Source organism: Nuphar pumila, chromosome 2 (genome assembly GCF_984573655.1).
Source record: "Nuphar pumila chromosome 2, dmNupPumi1.hap1.1, whole genome shotgun sequence".
NCBI lineage: Eukaryota > Viridiplantae > Streptophyta > Magnoliopsida > Nymphaeales > Nymphaeaceae > Nuphar > Nuphar pumila.
The window spans coordinates 69,482,928-69,508,197 of NC_143250.1; the positions used below are offsets into that span (position 1 = coordinate 69,482,928).

At 37.5% G+C, this 25,270-nt stretch overlaps 1 protein-coding gene across 1 annotated transcript in view; it reads left to right on the plus strand.

Moving 5' to 3' along the window:
* The first annotated feature begins 15,122 nt into the window (after positions 1-15,122).
* The window catches only part of LOC149845707 (cell division cycle protein 48 homolog), a 35,472-nt gene continuing 25,324 nt past the window's right edge, over positions 15,123-25,270 (plus strand). The window contains exon 1 of the mRNA XM_089995928.1: positions 15,123-15,284. Within this exon, the coding sequence (XP_089852054.1) occupies positions 15,241-15,284 (44 nt within the window). The 5' untranslated portion in view covers positions 15,123-15,240. The remainder of the gene's footprint in view (positions 15,285-25,270) is intronic.

Below are 25,270 nucleotides of genomic sequence, written 5' to 3' on the forward strand. Positions count from 1 at the left end.
ATGAATCTTGGTTCTGCAAGTTTATTTCATGCATTCTATAATGACCATGCTAGCATCTTAAACTATGTATTTTATGCACAAATAATGAGTTATATAAATAGTTTATGATTTGTTGCATGTTTTATGATCATGTGATGATTGTCGTGAGCCAAATCGTGAGTAGGTACTATTTATAAGGTTGTTGCTTGAATGTCAACTAGTAAGAGAAAGGGAGAGAAGTGGGACCCATTAAAAATAAAAGTTTGGATGAGATGAACAGATGGAGGGAAAGATACACATATCATAGACTTGTAATTATTACAACTCGTGCAAATTTTTTAGCTTAGTATTTTGTTATCTTAGAAATAAAATTATTTTGTTATCCTATAAATAAAAATTATGAGATGTTTTTTTTAGGTCAAAGGAAAAACTCATCAGTGTCTGCACAATGGCAATCCAGTGGTTGGTAAAACCCTTGAGGTCCTCTGCTCATAGGGAGTGCATCAAGCTTTGATCTTGCACCAAGAGATGCTACACTAAGTTTTGAACCATGATTTTCCCATGTCAGGTGACATTATGATTGACCTTAATTAGGAAGGCAAAACTCTTGTGGGCAACAATTAGCAATTTTGAGTTTATGCGCTTTTGTATATATATTTTTAAGCAAGTTGGAGTATAGAGATTCAAACATGAGGACCCTAGTTATCATATAGCAACTTAAACATCTAATTATCACATTTGATAGTGTGGTTTTTGTACTCATATTCACAAAAACTCATAAAATTAGTATTTTCTCAATCTTACTCCAAGTTACAAGAGAGTTATAAGGATTTCATGCTTGAATCTTCTTGTGGGAGCCCAACCACAAACCTGGTTTTAGGCATTTCTTCATAAGAAAATAGTTCACAAAATTTAAATTCTTAAAAATTAAAGATCTTAGGGATGAACAAAATACATGTACATAGGGATGCACAACGAGCCGAGCTGGCACGAGTTCAGGCTTGGCTTGGTTAAGCTCGGCTCGAATCATTAATGAGTCGAGCTTGTATAAACTTTTAGGCTCAGACCGAGCAAATGAGTCGAGCCTAATTGACTTACTGAGCTTGACAAAGCTCCGACGTATTTCAAATCCGCCTTGCCTCTCTAGCCCAGTCCCTGCCCCTCGAGTCTAGTCCTTGCTCCACTCCTTCTCTCTCTCTCTCTCTCTCTCTCTCTCTCTCTCTCTCAATTGAGCCCGAGCCAACTCGGTCAGTTGTGATCAAAAGTACGAAACACTGAGTGACTCGGGCTTGGTTCAGTTAAGCTTGATCCGATTAAGGCTCGGCTTGGTTCAGAAATAGGCTGAACTCGAACTAAGCCTGTACACCAGTTCACTAGGGTGAGTGTCTGGTTAAGCTTGGCTTGTTTAAGGCTCGGCTCGGTTCAGGATTAGGCCGAACTCAAGCTGAGCATGTACACCAGTTCACTTGGGTGAGCTGAGCTTGAGCGTGTGCATCCCTACATGCATGTCTGGGTTAGATAGATCATCATAGTCGAAAGATCTTGAGTTCGAATCTCATAATGGTTAACCCCCGGCTTGCTCATACAAAAAATCATTGTATAATTGAAAATAATAAATAACAGTATCAAAAATATGAAACATATACATCAAACTGGAACTCATTAATATTACAATAAAATCTTGTTATTTTGAATTTATCATGACTTTTAAAAAAGATTCTCATTTTGTAAAGTTCTTACAATAAAATCATGTCAATTGAAAATAACGGTGAAGGTTTCAAATCCAACTCATTTGGGGAACTGCAAATCCATGTTTTATTGTGTGTGAACCCTTTTTTTTTCAGTTGGAGAGATCTCAAATGTCCACAAGATTCAAATTTCAAATAGATGATTAAAACACCCTCTTTAATACTTATGCTAATGGAAATAAGTCAAGAATAGCGTATCCCTTGTCCTCCTTTATGTCATATCCTTGGGACATAGATAACGTGTTTGTGCAAACCAAGCAGAGTCCATAGTGACAAAAGTTGGAAATGGCAAAATCTCGGGAGTCAAAAACTCAGAAGATTATTAAAAGTCTAATATCGTTTTTGGCTCATCTAGTATTCCTTTTCTCAATGGTTCTAACTTCTCAGAATGGAAAGAAACAATTTTATTTACCTTAGGGTACATGGATTTAGACCTAGCCCTCAAGAAGAAAGAACCTGCTAAACTAACACCTACTAGCACTCCAAAACAGAAATTCGATTTTAAAAAGTGAGAGCATTCTAACCGCCTCAGTCTGCTTTTGTTGCGGTCTAGGGTGGCTAAGAACATAAGAAACGTCATTCTCACATGTAAGACTTTCCTTTGCTAATCTGTCGCTAATTAGTGACTAATTTTGCTGCGATAATATTTCATCGCTAATTTTTTATTTTAACGATGGATAGTTTTTTCTCGCTAATCTGTCACCAATTTGCGACGGAAAAAATTCATCATAAATTTCCATCGCTACTTAGCATTTTTCTTGTAGTGATAATTGATTGATCCAATTACGATATTTGTAATGAAGACCGCTTTGATTCTATGATGACATGATTGGTCCCCAAACCATATATAATAGTTATCTTCTTTTGGTTCCTCGTCATCATCAAAAGAAAATTGTCCCTCTCTTATTAGATTTAGAGAAGAAGGCAAAGCCACATATAGAAGTTTTAAAAGATCATACCCATGAAAATAAATCTATCTGCTAATTCATGGAATTAGTTTAGAATTAGTATGTTCCCTACTAATTTTCATTTAAATATTGGTTTCATTTTAGCATTCGTATTGTATTTGAGGCGTTTTCATTTTATTCGATCTAGACAAGTAGAAATAGTTTTTGTTTTGTCAATATTGATTAGATTTTTGTTTTAACAACATGTTAGCAATAGTTTCATCACTAATTAATGAATTAATCTAGTGTGTCGCTAATTCATCGCTAAATAACAATAGATTAGTGAAGGAAAAAATCGGTCTGAAACTTCGTCGTAACTTAGCGATGGATTAGCGACAGAATTTTTCTGTCGCTAAATAGTGATGGATTTTTCTATCGCTAAGTCGTCGCTACTTTTTGATATAAAATGGCCCATCTAGGGCACAAAATTTTTTCCCTGCTCTCTCTCTCTCCCCTCTTCCGCCGATTCATCGCCTTTTCTCCACCATCGCTCGATCCTCCTCTTTGTCGGTCATCCTTCGAGCAGACTCCAGCTACCAAAGTTGCCAAACACCACCATCGCCTCCTTCTTCTTTGCTACCACCGACGACACCGACCGTCGGTCACCCCGCATCGCTCCCTCTCACCGCTTCATTTTTCAGCCAATCAAACGTCAGCAGCCACATCGCCGCTACTTTCCTCTCTCCCTTTTGCTCGTGTTTTGACACTCAACGTCAGCGACCACAAGAACACCCTTTTCATCACTTGCTCCTGCGAGTTCCAGTGACGATACCCTCCTACTTCTCTCGCAGGTAACCGCTACCCCTCATTGTCTTCTTCTTCTTCGTTCCTTCCTTTTTTGGCAGGTCGGCAGAGGCGATTTCCCCCTGTCGCCTGTCTCTTTCCAGCAAGGGCAACGCCCCTACCATGTGTCCCTTGTCGGTAGGGGCTTTTGCCCATGCCTTTTTTCCCCTATAATAGGCAGGCAGGGCAAGGCCCTGCCTACCCTCACTCTGTCAGGCAGGGGCTTCGACCCTTGCTGCTCATTTTTCTGACAACAGGGCAAGGACAGCGCCTATGCTCTTTGTGTCTTTTCCGATAGGCAAAGGCAAGGCCTCTGTCGCCTTTGAATTTGTCGGTAGGGGTGATTCCTCTGCCATCATTGGGGTTACTTCAGCAGGGGCTCTGCCCCTGCCCTTCTTTTTTCCTCGATAGACAGGGGTTCGCCCCCCTTGCCATTGTGTTTAAGCAACAGCGGCAGGGGGATCCTCCCCCTCTGTCGTTGTGTTTGCTCGGCCGGCCCTGCTGCTGGTATTTTTTGGTAGGAGGAGTGGAAGAACCGAAGGTAAACCAAGGATGTGGTAGCATGAAGCAACCAAAAAAACACCAACGGTAGAGTGAGGCCAGAAGGGTGAGTCAACTAGATCTTCCGGTTTAAGGTGACTGACCAAATCCATAAGAGTCAACCATTGATCAAGAACAATGGATGAAGGATTTATTCTAAATTGAATATCCCACCCAATTTCATTTTTTCAAAATTGACATATCATACCCTCCTTCCCTTTGGCTGCCCAATACAAGCTATGAAACATGTCTTTGAAACACCTCAAGATACAATAATTGTTTTTCCAAAATATAGTTTTGGCCTCATTACCCAATTTTACATGAAATGACTCTAAAAATAATGGTATCAACTTAGTCCATCCCTTCCAAATACTGGAACCATTAATCCACTTAGAGCCACCCATTCATGCCTAACGCCAATGCTTCAAATTGTATTTTTGAGAGACTAGATTGACCCAAGCCTTATTAACATTTAGCAATAGCCCAACCCACTTGAGAAGGAGAGCCTTATTCCAACCCCCAATTTCCCTAATACCCAAACCATCACCTTCTTTAGGTCTAGAAATAAGATCCCAAGAAACCAAGTGGATTTTTTCCTTATGATCCTTCCTAGGCCAAAGAAAGAATTGAAGTGCTCTATTGATTCTCTTCCTAGTTTTGAAGGGGATGGAAAATTTTTGGATGAAATGAAGCAAAGTAGGATAAGACATGCTTAATAAGGGTTACCTTCCCTACTAGAGCTAGGTTAAAGCCAATCCAGGAGCTAATTTTCTTGGCAACTTTAGCTTCAACCTCATTCCAATAATTATCTTTAGAGACCCCAAGGTGTAAAGGTAGTCAAAGGTATTTAGTAGGAAGAGAACATGTTTGACATCCAAAGAGTTTAGAGGGAAACAATGGCTCCCTATTTGATTTAGCTAGTGGGATGTAGCATGATTTTTAGACGTTAATGGATAACACCGAAATTTTCAAAAAGAGGCGAAACAATGTCCACAAATTTAGTATGTTGAGCATGGATGCTAGCCCAAATATGAGGATATCATTTGCAAAAAGGACATGAGTGAGATAAGGATAACTCGGTAAGTTGGCACCAACAAAAAGACCACGAGAGGAAGCAACACATGGCATAGAGGATAGGACCTCCATCACCATAAGAAATAGTAAGGGAGACAAGGGGTCACCTTGACATAGCTCCTATGTAAATCAAAGTTCATACCTTGGGAACCATTGATACAAATGAACATATTTGAGATTCACAGTAGTTCCCTTATCTATTGACACCACTTGTTACCAAAATTGAGTCTCTCTAAACAAGCAAGGAGAAATTTCCATCGCACTATATCAACGGCTTTAGAGAGGTCCAACTTGAGTAGGAGGAATTTACCTTTCATGTGGTGCATAGAATGAATTGCTTCATGTGCAATAATGAACCCCTCATTCACTCTTCTCCCTTTAATGAAGGCATGCTGGTTGGATGATATAATTTCATCCAAAACCTTTTGTAACCTTGCTGCCATAATCTTGGAGATGAGCTTGTATATGGTACCACTAAGAGCTATGAGCCTGAAATTGTCAAAGGAGCTTCTAATCTATTGTTTAGGATAAGCATTGTCATAGATCTCCCCAATACTTTTGGTAAGGAGGCATATGAGTAAAATTCTTGAAGAAGGTTGCACAGGTCATTCTTGCATACATCCCACAATGCTTTAAAGAACTCAATTGAAAATTCATCCAGACCCTCCACTTTGCCTGTAGGCATGGACCACAATACAAGACGAATCTCTTCTAAGGCAAACAACATACTGAGTAAGGTTTGTTGTTTATCATTTAGGGCAGTTAGCAAAAATTCAGTCAATGTTTATTATGATTGTTGATACACTACTATATCTTTTCTTGAATATGCTAGAGAAGTATAGTAGTAGTAAGTCGCCTTGAAGATGCAATTTTTTATGAGTGACATAAGAGATGTGGTTGAACCTTCTTCTATTGGATGCATATGAATGAAAGTATCTTGTATTTTGATCTCCATCTTTAAGCTAAGAGACCCTTGCACGCTGCCTTCATCTAATTTCATGCCTTTTGCGCCACTCCTTTAACAAGAAAGCAATGCGGACATGCTCTGTGACAAGGATTAAAGCTTGAGATAAATTTTTTGTATTGGCCATAGAGACTTGAAGTGCAGCTAATTGTTCCCTCCAATAATGCATGTCTTTGAATTTGGCTTGGCCTTGTTCTTTTGTCCAAGCAATGATACCCCTTCTCACATAATCAATCTTTTTGAGACTGCGTTGAGCGGCCCATTTTCCTTCATGGTCCTCCCACTACCAAGAGAAAATCATGTAAATAAATCTCGGTACACGAAGCCACCAAAGCTCAAATCTGAATCTGTTTCTCTGAGATGGCCATTCATTATTAAACTTCAATATGATGAGGACATGATCTGAAATTGTGAAGTTACCAATACAAGAGTGCACATCATGTGAATAGTTGAGGAAGTCTTTAGAGAGCAAAAACCGTTCTAACTTCCTCATGATTGGGGGGCACTGCTTGTTTGTCTATGTGAATGGACCGCCTTTCATGTTGATTGCATGCAGATTATTGGCAAGAATAAACTCATTAAATTTTCTTGTAAATCTAGATAAGAGTTGCATTTGATTTGAGTCCTCACTTGACAAAAATAGCATTAAAATTACCTCCAATAACCCAAGGTAGGGTAGATTGAAGTGCTAGGCTATCCAACTCTTTTCAAATCTTCTTTTTAAAATTGCAAGTAATGAGACCATAAAAAAATGTAAGCCTGAAAGTAGTAAAACCTTTTGGTGTTCTGAAATCAAGGTGATTGAGAATTCATTGTACAAGACGTTTTCCACCATCACATTCTCCTTCTACATAATAAGTAAAACCTCTGAACGCCCCTTATGAGAGAAAGAGAATCTGGCTCCTCTCCAAACTGAGCATATAAAGGCTTCCTCAATAGTCTCCATCTTTGTTCACATAGCCCAACAATATTGAAACCCTTTAATTATATCCAATTGGCTAGGAAAGCTTATTTCGCCTGACTCCCTAGCCCTCTGATGTTCCATAATACCACCCAGGCAAGAAGACACTAAATCTAGGACTTGCGAGATGCCCAACTTTGGGCCAGAAGACACAATGTGAGTAACAAAAGAAGTAGGTATATTGGCATCCTCCAATGTCGAGCTGCAATTGTGGTGGGGGGTCCCTTGCTGCAGAGAGACAAATTTGGATTAGGATGTCCCTGCCTTCATTACCATTGTGGGTTGTAGACAACACTAGTTTGTTGCAGCCAATTTTTCCATGGAAACATCCCCCACGCCTTGACTGCAAAAGCCCTTCTCACTTGTCGAGATCCAGATACTTCCTACCTTGAAGGCTTGAATATGTTCCGACCCTGGTTATGCCATTGAAGAAAACATGTCCTGCAAGTTTCTGGCTTTCCACGGTAACGACAATTGGAGATCCCAGACAAGGCTCTCTGCTTCTGTCTTGGGTACCTTATTCAACTCATAGGGACTCTTCAATTGGAGCATCAACAAAATTATGGTTTTGTGAGTTGGGATGCAGGTCGTGTTTCCGCCTTTCTCCGACTCGAGTTGAAGGCTTGACTTGATACTCATGCTCTGAGTCCTTCCTATCCATGTTCCCCGTCGTCTTCCACTTGCTTTCTAATCTTCAGTGTGTTTGGGAAGGGGTTTCCGACGTACTATGCCACCAATGACTTTGAGTCTCGCTCCTTGCCACCCGCAGCTTATTGACGTTTAGGATCCTGGTTCGAGCTTTTAAGCCCATGCTCCTTCCTTCTCAACAGATGGTTTTATATTTATGAAATCAAGAGATCCATGAATCTCTTCTTTTATAAGTCTTTGAAGTCTTTTTTAAGATGTATCCTAACGTTTGATGACAAAGCAAATAGGATTGATGATCCTTTAGGCTACATTTATTATTAATCATTATCTTCTCAATAAAGTGAGATTCTCGAATTTTAAATTTTGTTTTCAAATGATATCAATCATCACACATAAATGCAGAACCTATAAGAATAAATTTTTTAACAATAATAAGCTTAGAGTTTTCAAACTCAAAAGCAAAACCAAACTTATCAATTTTTGAAATAGAAATAAGGTTTCAACTATAGGATAAAATATAAAAAGTATAATCCAAATCCAAACTCCAACACAACTTTGCAGGTCTCAACATTCTTGACATATGAACACATCTTATTTCTTGAGGATATGCTTCTTTCATGCTTTGTTGATTCTTTTATTTTTTTTAAATGTCTGCAAAGAGTTGACAATATGCACTGTAACACCAAAATCAATCTAGCAACTATGCAATAGAATATGGATTAAATTGTACTCATGTCAAATGAATGACTCATTACCTCTATTCTCGAGTCATTTCTTATGCTTCAGGCAATCCACCTTCTTGTGTTCCTTCTTCTTGTAGAAGAAACACTTTATAAAAGAACCTCTTGTTTAGGATATGGCTTTCGCATGAGAGTTGAAACTTTTCCTAGAGGTTTTCTTCTTGTTCTTTTTTTTGAATGAACCGTTCTTTGCCTTCGACCTATATTTTTCCTAATAAGAAGTCATATATATACTTGACATCTTTTTACCCTTCAATCTTTCTTCCTCTTCAACATACTTGGTCAATAGATCATTAAAGGACCACTCATCATTATGTGTGTTATAAGAGATTTTGAAGGGTTTGTATTCAATAGGCAACAAAATCAGAATTAGATGAACTAGAAAAGAGTGAAATGGTGAACTTTATATCATTCAACTGAGATGCAATGTTTCTCATTTCCAAGATGTGTTGTCGGATGTGACTATCACTAGAATATTTTATAGACACTAAATTTGAATATCAGGATTTTTCATCACAAATTTTCATCGCTAATTAACATTTTTCTTGTAGTGGTACTGACCCTAGCCTTACTAGAACTGACAAACTGAGCATCAATAACTCCAATGAATTCCTTCATTGTCCTACACTAAGGGATGATGTCTTAAATGTTTTTAGCCACTCTTAATTGCAAAAACAATAGGTTAAGTCTATTTGAGTGCTCCTACTTTTCAGAGGTACCCTTTTGTTTTGTTGTACTCTACTCTGTAAGAGCAGGATATTCATCAATTTTAAGAGTTAAATGTAGGTCTATGTAACCCAGAGTGAATAACACTATTTTTTAAATCCAAAAAAACAGATTCATCTAAGATATAGATATTATTAAAACCATCAATAATCAAAGAACTTGGTACTGCAAGAACGAAAGGAAAAGACCTTATAAATGTTCAAACGAGACTCATATTGAAAATGTAAAATTGATACTTTTATTATTCACTTTTTCTAAGACAAACATAATTGAGTCATTATCATTCCACTATGGTGAAAATGATAATACTCAAAGTTGTTTCGTCTCCTCAATTCTCAAAAAATTGACTTCAATTGGTAAAACTAGCAGATTATTTAACCAAAGACAATTCAACAGTGTACCTTTGGGTACAAATATGCTTCATGGGCTAGTATATACATTTACTATTACATATTGTGTGAATTTAGACCTACCTTTAGGTAAAATCATTGTTTCATAAAATCACACACAATAATAATATTGAATTTTAACATGGTCCAAACAATCCTCAATCAACACAACTCAAATCACTTTGGTGATTGTATGAGTTAGTTAATCGAGTTCTTTTGCCGTAAACATATTCGTATTATAGAGCATGCCCATGCACACATGATAATGCATGTCTGTTTATGATAAACTATACATTATATCATCAAAAACATAAATTCATGCTTCATCTCGTATGCATAAATAAAATTTTGATTAAACACATCACATATGTCATAAATTTAGTCATAATTCATGTTTAAATATCACAAATAACTTAAAATAACATAAAATGCATGCATGAGACATGCAAAAGTCATACATCTATGATAATAAATACACATAAAATATAAAAAAATGATAAAAACATGCTTTTATAGGTAATACCCAGACTTCTTATATAAGAACCGACCAAAAAGTACTCTGAACTGGTTTAAAACGACCTCAAACCACTCAACCCAAACCCTGAACTGGTCTTGGAATAGTTGAACAAGTCCAAAACATGTACTAAAGCCTATAAACCCTTAAAATTGAATGAGAAAACTCATGTTCCTTCATAAAATCATGAAAACATGGTCTCTACTTATAAGAACCGGTGAAAACTGATTGGAATCGATAAAAAAGGTCTTCAAACCGATTCTAGAATACCCTGTATCGGTCACATAACCAATTCAGTTATTTAAAGGAGTAAATAGTGTTTGGACCCAATTTCAGACCAGATTCGATCTAGTTTGGATCTTGATCCTGATTCAATGGATCCAAGGCCAGATCTCAAGATCCAAATATGATCTGGACCTAGGCTCGATAAAAAATGAGTACCTGGTTGGATCTCACAATCCAAGCTTGATTCGGATCCCAGGTTGGATCTAACGATCAAAACCCAATCTAAATCCAGACCTGGTGGATCATGAATTGGATCTCATGACCTAAACTCGATCCACTCAAAGGATCTGGATAGTTCGAGTCCTTCCTGGGTGGGCGTAGACACGATCCACCTAGACCCGAGAAATAGTTTCGGGTTTTGATCGGGTCCCCGACCGCCACCCACTCTACTTTTTTTTTATAGGCGACCTCCGCTGATTGCAGTCGCTATCGACGGTCGGGCTCTAAAGCTGACAACGACTAGAACCACCATCGTCGCTAGCTGTCGATCCTGGATGCTGTTGGCAATGGCCAGCCAACGACAGCGCCAGCCATCGATGCCCTTGGCCAACCATTGGCGGCTGCGATGGTAGAAGGCTGTAAAAGATGGGGTTGATGCCTCCCAGCTAGGGATGGCAGTGGACCGGGGGACAACGGGGCTCCGCCCCACCTCACCTCGTTTGGACCAGGGATGAAGGGCATGAAATGGGGATGGAGGCGGGGATGAAGGTTAAAATCTATCCCCGTGCGGGGATGGACTTACGCTTTCCCCTGCCCTGCCCCGCCATGCCCCGTCCCCGTCTCAATCCCCGCCCCGTTCCCAATTCTTTAAGGAATAACTATAGACCGAGGGGAAACGGGCCCCCGCCCCGCCTCACACCCGTTTGGACCGGGGATGGAGGACATGAAACGGGGGTGGAGAATGAAATCCATCCCCGTGCAGGGATGGAGGTGGGGTTGAAGGTTCAGATTTTGAAACGGGGCGGGGGTGGAGACCTTGTTCCCCGCCCCCGCCCCGGTCCACTGCCATCCCTACTCCCAGCTGCAACCAAACAACGGCGGCAGTGGAGGGCTGTAAAAGATGGGGTCAAGGATTGTTTGAATTAGTGAGTTCCGAACCTACATCACCTAAGTATCAGGTACCTAGTGTAGCTGGATTGGGCTCTTTCGTTAACTTATTGGAGGATGATGTTATAGATTTTGGTGGATATGCATGTTAGTCGTCCACAAGTGTATAAGGAGTCATGACATGAGCATCTTTGGGCTGAGAGCATCAAGAAAAGCCTAATCCCTGACATTAAACAAGCATGTTGCAAACGCCTACACTCAATGACAACACCCAGCAGCATGGAACTGAATAAAGCCCTTTCAAGTGTAAATAAAAAACACTCCAACAACTTCGCATTATTAACACTTTTCTTAAGGTCTAATATATATATATATATATATATATATATATATATATATATATATATATATATATAATCATTCTTGCTCATGCAGTTTCCACTTTACTTATATAAGCTATGACCCAGAAGAAGAGGCTACAGAAGACTTGAGAAAATATTTTCTGGGCTTTTATAGTGTGATGACATTTCCTCTCAATATTTCTGGCATTGCTTTCCACAGATCTTTAAAGGTAGGGGTGGCAATCGGGTCGGGTTGGCGTGTCAGCATACCTCAACCAGAACCGGACCCGTTTATTAAACGGGTCAGCTGTGGCAAACACGAACCCGACCCGTTTAATAAACGGGTAACCCAACACGACCCGCCAACCCATTTAATAAATGGGTTGGGTCGGGTAAACGGGTTTTCAGGTTCGCGGGTCGGGTTGGCGGGTTGACGGATCGGGTTGGCAGGTAGGCAGGTTGGTGGGTCGGGTTGACGGATCGGGTTGGCAGGTAGGCAGGTTGGTGGGTCGGGTTGACGGGTCAGGCAGGCGGGTTGGTGGGTCGGGTTGGCGGGTTGACCCACCCGCCTAACCCGTTTATTAAACGGGTTGGCGGGTTAGCATACCCCCAACCCGAACCCGACCTGTTTAATAAACGGGTTACACGGGTCGACCCGTTTATTAAACGGGTTGGATTAAGCCCAACCCGAACCCGCCTAAGAGGCGGGTTGGCGGGTCGTGTCAGAAATTGCCACCCCTATTTAAAGGTGAGGTTGAAATCGTTGCTTTAAGACACACACCCCACTGCGGTGGTTACCATGTGGTGAGGGGGGTCCTGTGTCAAGCTAAAGGCCCAGGATCAAATCCTGCTGGCGCATAACCGGGACTCCTGCTTGTAAAACGAGCCCGTACAAGCGGAGTTACTTGTACGGATCACCTATAATAAATCAAATTTTATAGGAGAACATCTCAAGGATGAGAGCCAATCCGAGGATTTTTCCTCTCAATACAACGAGTCATGACTACGTAACAAAAGTAAAATATAATCTATGGGGTCCGGATATAGTTATAAATAAGAAGACCCAATTAAGACCCGGATCCAGACCTGAAGGTCTTTATAGTTTGTGAAATTTTATACCAGACCCAGGCCCGACCCAAGTTTCGATTAAGACCTGCAATTTTCAATGTAAAACTGATAAAAAATAGTATTTTACCAGGTACGGCCTTGATCTGGTTGATTTAGTTCTTATCGGGTATGGTTTCTCTTACAATGGATCCCATTAGACCCAATACCATACCCAAAAATTGGGTCCAAGTCTGGTTCCACCTAAGTCAGAACCAAACCCAACCCATTGGCTCCCCTAATTGAGACTCATCGCTGCCTCCAACGTCCTTTCAAGGAAATCTACTTGTTGCCTGTAATAAGCACCTCAGAATCCTTTGGTAGGTCATCAGCAAAAATCTGCCAATAGCAAAACTAGGGATGGCAGTGGACCGGGGCGGGGGACAAGGTCTCTACCCTTGTCCCCTCTCAAAATCCTACCCTCTATTCCCGCCTCCATCCTCGCACAGGTTTTGATTTTAACCTCCATCCCCGTTTCATGCCCTTCATCCCCGGTCCAAATGGGGCAAGACGTGGTGGAGCCCCATTTTTCCTTCGTCCACTGCCATCTCTAAAGAAGGATCAGGGACGGGATGAGGCGGGAGAAAGCATAAGTCCATCCCCACACGGGTTTTGATTTTAACCACTATCCTGCCTCCATCCCTGTTTCATGCCATCCATCCCTAGTCCATACGGGGCAAGGTCGGGGTGGGGCCCCATTTCCTTCTAGTCGACTGCCATCCCTACGCAAAACACTTTTGAAGCTTACAATACAAAGAATCGAATAAATATGCAGTGAAGGCCACCTAGGAGTCTGTCCATAAGTATAGATCCTGAGTCTTCATACAGAACTAGTCCAGTGGCGTAGGTAGGATTCATGTGAGGGGGGGGGGGAGGCAAACTGGGGTGTAGCAAAAAAAAAAAGGCCCCCGATTTTTTTTTTTGAGATAAAATAAAAAATGGCTATAACTATTAATAAAAAACTATTTCATATGGACGAATCAAACTATTTGCTGTAGTCAGGGCTGGGCTACAAAAATGGATAAAAATCTATTTCATATGGAATCAGGGCTGGGCTAGGACTGGGCTTTTAAAAAATATATATATATTTTTTTAACTGTTTCGGGAGGCAGGCCCCCCAAGCTACGCCTTTGAACTTGTCCCACAATAGGACCACCTGCAGCAAGTAGTTTTATCATAGGGATCAACTCTAAGGGCCAATTGTGGGTCATAAAGCCTTTAGCACAGGCATGCCACACACTACTAATAACCTGCTCCTTTGAGAACACTATGTTGATATGCCGAACCCCAAATCTTTTACAAAATAATGTGAAAGATTGTGTCCCAGCATCTTTGGACCCATGGCTGACCATAGGAAATGGATGCTCACCACCAGGGCTCTGAAAATAGAAGAGTGGGGAACTCTTCTCCATCTAAATCTGCTGCAAACAAATCACTATATTGCTTGCAAAATATGATATGAAAAAAAATAGATACCTGTGATTTTTTTTCCTTTTTACAACACAAATAGGGAAAGATTACCTCAAATCTTCATAGGTCAATGAAATTATTGAGCTCTCTCACTATTCCTGCATAGGCAAGAGCTGAAATACTTATCCTCTCTTGGGTAGCCATTACATCATGGCATCTCATTGAATTCTCAGACATACCATGAATTCAATGTGATTGTGAAGCCCACCAATATCTTAATCTTAATGATTAATGACCCACTATCATTAGATTCTTGACCCACTAGGGATCATTGAATTTAATACTTATATCCATATTTTAAATCCACTGTTTGGATCCAACTTTAAATTCAACATATGAGTTCCATGTGCTATACTCAATGACCCCACAAGATCCAACATTGTGCACATGTTCTGCCAGCATATAAAACAAAGGGAGAGAAGAACTTTTATGTGCACTTTTGCAAACTTATTTTGATATATAAAACAAGGAGAGAAGAAACTTACGAAAGAGGTAATCCATAGGAGAGAGATATAAAGAGACTTGGGGAGTAGGCAACCTACCGAACCAAAAGGGAGAAAAAGTGGGACCTCCTCCTCACCCCCACCCATAATGTTCGGTTCGAACCATAGACATCCAAACCCAACCTAGATCTGAACCGATCACAGACCCGGCAGGCCGATCTCTAAGCGGAGTTCAATGTAAGGCAAGTCTAGCAACACGCGCTTGGGCAAGATTTGGGTCCGGCCCAACGACAGCCCTTAGTAAACTCACCACAAAACGTTTTCGGGCTATATTACGGTCCGATCCACGAAGATACTTTTCCCGCTTGGTAGGTAAGGGCAGGCACCGCGGTATCTCTTTCCGCGCCTAATAAATGCATGCCCTCTCCTGCCGCTGCGGATCTTCTTCTGTTCCCTTCGTTGCTTCCTGTTGTACTCCTTTCTCTCCCTTCGTTCTGGTCTTTAGGGCTTTGGTTGAAGCCCTAGAGATTGTCATCCATGGCGGAATCGAGCTCTGACGCGGCGGGCCCTTCATCCGAACCGTGAGTAGCTCGATCTCTCCTCTCCTCTCCTCTCTTTGCTTTCTCGAGCCCTAGATCGCTCTACCGGTGCTTTTGAATATCTGTGAGTCGTGGAGAGTAGGGACGATTCATGAAGTGTGTAATTAGGGGTTTCGATCTCCGTGACTACCTGTTTTTTATGTGAATTGGGATCGACAAGGGCGCTATGTGTTGAATTTTGTGAAGTTTTCTTATGCGTGTGATGTTCTGTTTTGTTTGTTTGAACTTTTCTCGTTATGCCTATTTTTTTTCGTGTTTCTTCTGTTTTTTTTTTTTGCGTTTAAAGCTTGGTGTTTTATCTCTATGTGTTGGTGGATTGGGTTGGGAGGGGAGGGGGAGATGACAATGAAAGTAAGTGGAGAATGGTTAATGTTGCAACCGGAAATTCTGCCTTCAATTTAGGGGAATCATGTTGTTTCTAGGAAGAGATAGGGAAAAGAAGAAAAGTGACTCATGCACATGGAAGTTGTCATTGTAATTACAGTAATGCAACTATGGAATTCATGGGAGATGCTTGAGTGATCGTTTGATGTTAGGTAACAAAGCATTAAAGCCAGTTTTTTTTTGTTCCTGTCGGCCCTGGATGCCCCTTCTTCCTAATGAGATTCTGAATCTTGGTGTTAAATTCATCCAATTGCTTACTCAGGAGGTTTTCTTGGTGTTGCTAATTACTTTCTGGGGATGGTTCATTGTAGTGAATGGAGACACGTAAAACGAGTAACTTGTATTTTATGGTATTATGTTGGTTGATAATTTTAGTTTTCGTAAGTGTGGGTCTGATTTGTCGCATCTATATGACTAGATGTTTTCTTTTCTATTCTTATGCAATTACATCCCTGATTCAAAATCCAGTTTACATTGCTTTATTGCGGCTGACTGTATGAGCTTGTTCCTCATAGCCCACCTGCTTTGAGGCTTTGAGCCCAAGAGGGTGTTTTTCTACACGTCTTGTTTTTTGAATTCATAACTACCCATTCAGCTATCACGTGTAATTTTACTTTTCATTTGAATTTTTTAGATGTAACAAGAGGCTTTTATATGCGTTGACTTATGTCATATTGGTACTTCGTTTATCATGCATGTCTTGTGTGAGCATAATAGAACATTAACATAGACACGGCGCACCTCAATGCTTAGTGGATGCACATAAATCTGGCTTGATTACCGTAACTTTATTTTCTTATGTTTTTATCTGTTAATTTGGACTTTCTTGCTTTTTGCTTTTTGCTTTTTAAAATGCCTTTAGTATGAGTACATTTGTATTTATTAATAGTATTCGATTTTGACGGCAACTTGTAATTTTGCATTAAGAATATATGTGTGTGTGTGTGTGTGTGTGTGTGTGTGTGTGTGTGTGTGTGCATACTTTTGTTTGTGTGTGTGCACGCTCAGTGTGTTGTATGTCATCTACCTATCTGTACCTACCTGACACAGTTAGCAGCCAACAAGTTTCTCTTCCTATCAAGTCCTTGATCCAAAGATCATTATGCTTCCTGGTTTTAATCTGATTTAAGTGCAATCCATTTATGCATATCCAAGCACTATATTCTAACTTAGAAACCATGACTCCAATCATGCATATCCAAATTCTGAACGCTATCTTCTAACTCAGAAACCATGCATATCCCGGTTTTATTTTTGGTGTTGTTATTGGGTCAGGGTTAGCCGTTGAGGTGAGTTATGTGTGCAACTTATGTTATCTTACCAGTGTAGATTCCCAAGGGTTATGAGTGACATATTTTCACTTATTTTGGGTCTGATTGGCCTCTTGGTTCATGTTGGCTCGGATTCAACCAAAGATGTTTGTTGGGGTGAGTTTGTGCACCTCATTTTTTGTCAGTTTAGATTATTGACTTATAATTCGGATCTAATTGACAATTGTTGTATCACTCATTTGTTTATTTGGCTATTATTATTATTATGTTGGATGCTTATAATTATGTTTATCTGTGATGGCTATTTACTATTTATTTTTGAAACCATGATGTTTCAAAATATTGTTAAAATTGATATCTTTATTCTTCTTTGTGACATTAGTTTGTTTTCATTATAAACTCTCTTACCTCATGTGTTTTCTCCTATCATGCCTCTTCTTTAAGTGTCATTTTATGTAGACAAGAGATGATTTTCACTATGGTGAGTTATGTGCACCTATTGGTTATTCACACTTTTTGTGTGTTTGTTTGGCCCATAAGTGTAAGGAAATGACACAGATCTAGAAAAAATTACATAAGTTCCTCACTACACAACTCTCAAAACACACATAAAATACCTAATACTACCCATCACTTTCTCCCGTTACAAAGACACACACTCACACCCTTTTACATAGAAAAAGAGAGGAATAAGTAGTGTAGAGAAGGAGAGGGAGCCAAAGGGAGGAGACTCCCAACGGCTATAAGGAGCTAGTCAAACAGGTTTGACTAGGTCCCAACGGCTATAATTTTTAGTCATTGAGACTAAGTCAACCTATTTGACTTAGTCCCCAATATGTGTGTGTGTATATATATATATATATATATATATATATACATATATATAAGAATACATTACTCTTAACACCTCCCTTTAAATGTACAGTGATTCACTGTAAGTTTGCAAATACAAATAAGTAACCCATTACACAAGATATCATTTGTCTTCATCAATTTCTTCCATTTGTTGCTTTCATCAAGAGGTGCTTCATTATATGCTCCATTACACTTTACACAAGAGATCTTTATTTATCATCAATTATTGAAAACCTATAAATAGGGCTAACAAAAACATCCAACTATACAAAAGTATATCTTAAGAAGATTTCAAATGATAATTATGTTAGTTATATATTATGGAGAGGGGATGGTCAAGCACACTTACAATATATAAAGTTAATTTAACATCATTTAACGTAAACAAATCATACGATGAACCTTTTTAATAATTCATGAGAACATGCATTATTTAAAGTGAATACTCATATATTTATCACATAAAAGACATAATCATTAAAGAAATCACTCATAAAAGAGTCAAAAACACAAGACAGTTTTACACAGCGGAAGACATAAAAGACAAGAGTGCTAAAGAAGCATTAATTTTTTCAAAAGATAATACCAAGTGTCAAATATAAACAATAGTCACTATGGAGGCATACACATAAGAGATTTCACTAATGAAATGCTTGGAAAAGCATGTAATGAAATATGCAAAATTACAAAAACAAAGTGCAAAAGCACATACAAGTCCAAGCATGGATACCATAAAGGCATGAAGACACAATACAAGCAAAAGGTGCATAAGCATAAGTCCACTATGAAACAATACAAAGAGCCAACAATTGGCAACACAAGCATATATATATATATATATATATATTTATTTGTTTATTGAATATATGCTTGAGAAAAAAAATATAACCTCATGCAAATTATGCAAGACAATTAATCATGCAATTAAGCATATATAATGCAAAATTCCTGAAAATATTTGAACAACCATTTCTCATACAAGAGCAAATGGGTTTAGAAAAACTACAAAGCTATGTCACATGGGTGCGGGTGCGGGTGCGGGTGCGACATGGGTGCGGCGCAATTTTAAAAATTTTGGACACGGGGACTTGGCCATATATATATATATATATTTAAAAAAAAAATTATATATATATATATATATATATATATATATATATATATATCTAGTGTGTGCATATGTCTATATAAATTTTGGACTCGGCTCGTGACTCTTCCAAGTTGTCTAAGATCCTGAACTAACTGAGTTAAAACTTAAAATAGTAGTATAACTGGGTTAGAACCAAACTAGGCTGAGTTTATCATTGACTCAGCCGAGTCTTAGCTACCATGGGAATAAAACATCATCAAGGTATTAATTAAAAGCATTAACTAAAAGCATGTTCTGGTAAATCATTAAATATCTTTTGCTAAAATTCATAACATTAATTAAAAGCATTAAAAGCTTTTAATTTTTCAAAGCTAGATTTGAAAAAGAGAGAGAGAGATCTCGGTGGATGAGAAAGTGTTGCTACTCGTGGATGAGAATTTATTAGCTTTTATAAGAGAGAGAACTTGGTGGATGAAAAGTGTTGGTACTCGTGGATGAGAATTTATTAGCTTTTAAGATTGAGAGAGAGAATTAAATGATAATATTTAAGAATATTTTTTTTTCTGGGCCTAATGTTTAAGACTCATGCTATATATATATTTTTAAAAAATATATAAAAAGTTCTTTTTTTTTGTTTTTTGTACTAAAAATGGACATTTTTGGACTCGGTCAACGTTGACCGAGTCCAAAATTAAGACGGACTCGGCCTGGACTCGTTGACCGAGTCCGACTCGGCGTTGACCGAGTCCAGGCCGTGTCCGAGGCCGCACCCGTGTCCGCACCCGTGTCGGGGCGTGTCGACTCGGGTGCGGCACCTCCCTAGCCGAGTCCGTGTGACATAGCTACAAAGAGATTAAAAATCTCATACATAATGAAGTTTGCAAATTAAAACACTAGTTTGACCATCACAAGCAATCACCTCAGTAGATCTTCAAACCTCAAAATTTAAGTGTATAAGCTAATAGAACAAGAACATAATTAAAAATGTCAGCAACAATCATCTTTGTGACCATGCACAAACAATATAGGGCTCCTTGACAATACAAATTAAGAGATTAATCACAAATGTCAACAACAATTATCTTTGTGACCATGCACAGGCAATACAAGGCTCTTTGACAATACAAAACAGCTACAATCCATAAAAGGTGCACATAACTTACCTTAAAAATGATTGTAAAACTGTAAACAACATCAATTTCAACGGGTGCACATACCTCACCACACTAATAATCCAAAATCTCTTATAAACAATACATATAATGACACTTAGATAAGAGGCGTAACAAAGAGAAGACACGCGAGGTAAGAAAGTTTATAATGTAAATACACTAATGTTACTAATAAGAATATCAATTTTAACAATCTTTCGAAACATCATGGTTTCAAATAATAGATTGCCATCACAGATAAACAGATTTATTAGCATCCATAATAATAACGATGGTTACACAACAAATGAGTGATGCAACATACTCACAAATCCAGAGATATAAACAACTGCCAGTTAAAGACAATCCACAAGTTGATAAACTAAACTGACATAAAATGAGGTGCATACAACTCACCTCAACAAACATCTTAATCAAATAACAAGGCCAAGAGAAATTATGCATCATGTAAAATTCTGTGATGGATAATCCAAATGTCATAAAAAGACAATACATACATAATTCATTTTCCAAATAGGTGAGTTCATATCAAATATTCAATTTGAAAAATAAATAAAATCCAATAAAGTTAGGTAAAAACCTTAGCATAAAAACTTGTGCAATCATATGCACAATAATATTTCAATTGATGCAATTTTATGCAATACATGATATCTTATGACGATTTTCACAAATTTTAACGAGTCATGCCCAATATAGGCACTCTATATAAAGAAATAATCATAAATCTATCAACAATAAACAAGTGCATTGAGCACATCACAACCAAAAGGTCAATAAGTCTCATTAAAGAAACAAGAGCGCGCATGATAAGAGATTAAAGCTAAATCATAAGTCTATTGTGAGACAATTGAAAGCAAACATGTAGAAATTCATAAAGATCTACATATACAAATAACATACATAACAAATATGAAATTTCTAAGTAAAATATCAAAGCGTAAGAGAGAAATCACTAGGAGTTGCAAGAGTGCACAAGTTCTCGAATCAATAAATCACCAATGGATAGAAAACACATAAATCCACCAAGGACTAAATGATAAGTATAAAAGAAAAAATAAGTTTTAACAATGCTTAAGAGGAAGCATAAGCACAATAATTCACTAAGAGAAACACATTTAATATTTTAAAAATATGCATTCGAGTATATGATGACAAGCCATGCTTAATAATCGTAAAAATTACTTGAGACATATACCATGTAAGGAAACAAGGTCCTCCAAAATATATTCACCAAAACAACAAGAGTGGACACTCAAAGAGTTCCACTAAAGCACCAAAGGAATACACAAGCCACAAAATGGGCTTACACACAAACACCTACTAAAGGGGCAAAACATAAAGAATAAAATAATATTTTATTGATCAATTTATGCAAGAAGGCATATACCATGAGATTTCACAAGTCATTAATTTTGAAAATAATCTTACTTAATAAGTTGTATAATGATGGAGCCATATCACTCACACGTACATGAAATAACACATTCATGTGATGATAAAAAGGACCTCTATGAGAGCATAATATCTTGGTCTCATAATTAAAAATAACCTAAAGAAACATCATAATATATTAACAATTCCAAGGTGGTCCATGTATACACATACATTAAGGAACATTCAAACATGAAATTTAATATTTTGCAAAAAATAAACACATATAAGATTTTAAAAAATCATATATATTTGTAAAAATATAATTTTTCATTATATATTCATAATTCAAAAGCATATATTTCATATATCAAAAGATAACAATCTCCACGTATTCTAATTTCAAAAGAAAACATGTAATATTAACATAACCCATTTAGAAAAACCACCTACCATACATATAAAGGTAGAAAGCCAAAGATACATATCGAAATGCGAAATCCTTGAGTTCATACTATTCATAAATATGAATCCTTTATAAGACCATGATACCAAGGCTCTAATACCATGTAAGGAAATGACAGGGATCTAGAAAAAAATACATAAGTTCCTTAATACATAACTCTCAAAACACACATAAAATATGTAATACTACCCATTACTCTCTCCCATTACAAAGGCACACGCTAACACCCTTTTATATAAAAAAGGAGAGGAAGAAGCAGTGGATAGAAGGAGAGGGAGCCAAAGGGAGGAGCCTCCCAACCGCTAGAATTTTTTAGCCGTTGGGACTAAGTCAACCTGTTTGACATAGTCCCCAATATATATATATATATATTACTCTTAATAATAAGTGGCATTGTTATTGTGCTCTTGCTCTAGTAGTTGATACACTTGAATTTTTAGTGTCATTTTATGTAGACAAGAGATGTTTTTCAATATGGTGAGTTATGTGCATCCATTAGTTATTTATAATTTTTTGTGCGTTTCTTTAGCCCATAAGTGGTATTGTGATTGTGCTCTTAATTACTAGTTGATACACTTGAATTTTGATGTTTAAAGGTCTAGTGAGATGATTGCTTATGGTGGTTGAACTATTGTTGAGTATTGCAAAATATCACTTCTTGATATTATGTAGAATTTTTAAAATCTTTTCATGAAATTTCTAAATTTTTACTACTTGTTTTTCCTTGTATGGAAAAATGTTTATTTATAACATTTCATTGATATATATATATATATATATGTTTTAAAGATTGTTATTTGGTCCTTTGTACTTGAACTCATTCTAGGTTGTGTGAGTGAATTTTAATGGGTTGTGATTTATGAGATTGCAATAATTCATTACTATGTGCATTAAAATTATTGCATATATATATGTTTTATATTGATTTTCTTGTTCACATTGTTGAATGCATAAATTTAACTAACTCCTCTTTTCTTGAGGGTTCTTTTTTGAAGTGTTATACTTTCTATGCATGTTGTTTTTAGTATAAATTGATGATTTGTTTTATTTGAAGTGTTTTTCTAAAATTTTGGGATATTATTAATGCATGATTGTTTATCTTTTCTTGATAATTTATATGTTTTTTAGTGATTAAGTTCCCTTTTGATCAATGTTTATGTTTTCTTGAAAAATATGTTGATTTTGGGTTTATAATTATCTAAATTTGATTTCATAAAATTTCTCTTTGAAGTATGTTCCTCTTATCTGTCTTAATGAATATCTAATGTTTCTAGAATTATTGCTTAAGGTGCATATCTTACTCGTTTTTTAAAATTGTGTAGTTTATAGTACCTTTATATTTTGTTGGAGAACTTAACCATCCTCATTCCATATGTAACACCCCGAAATTTAACCCATATTTTCTAAGGGATTTTTTTTTCATTTATTTTTAACAACGGAAACAAGAGGTACTATAGGGTTAAGCATTCCGAAACATTACAACCAAATCCTTTATTTCATTTCAACATTTAATGAAAATTACATCAGAGTTTTAAATGATATAAGCAAATAAATGACAAAGATCCCAAGCGATCCTGGGAACAATAAATCCAAAACCTTGATGCCGCTCATATACTTTATTCATTACCTGAAAAATGGTAAAATTATAGGAATTAGGCTACAACTGTCTAAGTAGGAAATCTTTAGCTTTTAATGCAGGTATATCATGAATCTAGTATGTGATGTGAGTATCATGTGTGATTTTCACCATATACAAAAGCACACGAAGCAGACTATGCAACAACAATAACAAACATATATCTAAGCAGGTAAGCGGATTATGCAACAACTGTAATTAATCAAGTAAAGTATATTATGCAGCAACAATAATTAAGCAAGGAAGGCATATTATGCAACAACAATATCAGTAACATACATAACTTTCATGTAACAGTTGCAATATGAATTCAATTATCTCATACCTACACATTTCAGGATTTGCTTTTCATCATAAGCTCAAAATATAAAGCATGCTGGAAGAATATGAAAATGTCTCTCTAATAACTTCACTCGTTGTGATACCTCACTGTTCTAAATAGTGATTATTTTATCTTATCTCGCGGGTACACACGGGCTGAGGTAACCATCACAGAAGAGAACGTTCGGGGGTATATTATTAAATGTTGTTTTATTAACCCGAATATTTTAACTGAGACTGAAAATCCTAAAAGTGCAGGCAGTGATCGAGAGAACCTCCCAAAGGCCAAAACCAAAACAGGATGCATCCTTAACTTTTGCAGAAGAACATGGAGCTACCACCTATGACACATTTGGTAGTCCGGGTCCCCCAACTCCGAGGACTGGGGACCAACGAGTCACTTTAGCTCGAAACAGTAAAACACAGGTCTCCGGAGTTTTGTATCACCTACCCTCTGCAGGATAAGCCTGAATCTGATTGAGTTACTCTTTTCATTTAATTAAGTTACCCAAAGTACATGAGCATTTCCCCAACTACCTCCTACTATCATAGTAGTAGAATTCTCAACCTTAGTCATTTTACCAAGGTGTATAAAACAATCCCAATCCTTTGTCATATTGATTTCATAAACCCACTCAAAGTGCTCCGGTGCCTTTAAACCAATCAAGAAATTAAATTTAAGTTTCTCATCAGTATTATGATCATTATCCAGAATACTTCGGTACCTTTAAACCGTCAAGCACCAAGACCCCGCTACCTTTAAACTGGTCGGGCACACAACATTTACGATTAAGTTTTCATCATTTTTATTGTCATAGCACACAATCTAATAGCCCAAGTACCCGCACCGGGTAATTCATTCATATTGCCCATTAGGCAAAGCACATATCCATATGTCACTAAGTGCACCATCATATATTTGTAACCAATATAACAACCTTATTCCTCAAACACAGATAACAAGCTGCATAGAAGCAATTCAATTTATACATTTTCTGACAAAAAGCAGTTTAAGCACGTGGTATGTCATGTAAATCAGTTACAATACTAGAGAAACCTGGAAGAATGCAATTTCAAGAACCCTATATAGCCCAAACAGCAATTGGGTGCAGCAATAATCTTTTGTCATATATATTTCAAGTTTACATGATTTCATGATTCTACCCTCAGAGACACTTTGGAATAGAAACTCTTAGTGTAGGATATACCTTCAATAAATGTGAGTACAACCCATATATCTGACAATCAATGTGGTGATGCAACAATGAAAAATCCAAAGTTTATACTGATGTCATTTCATAAGAACAAGAGAATATAATTATTTCATTTTATCTACATAAACAAGTGTATCTGAATGTACTATTATACCGTAATTTACACTCATTAAAGAACGACTGGC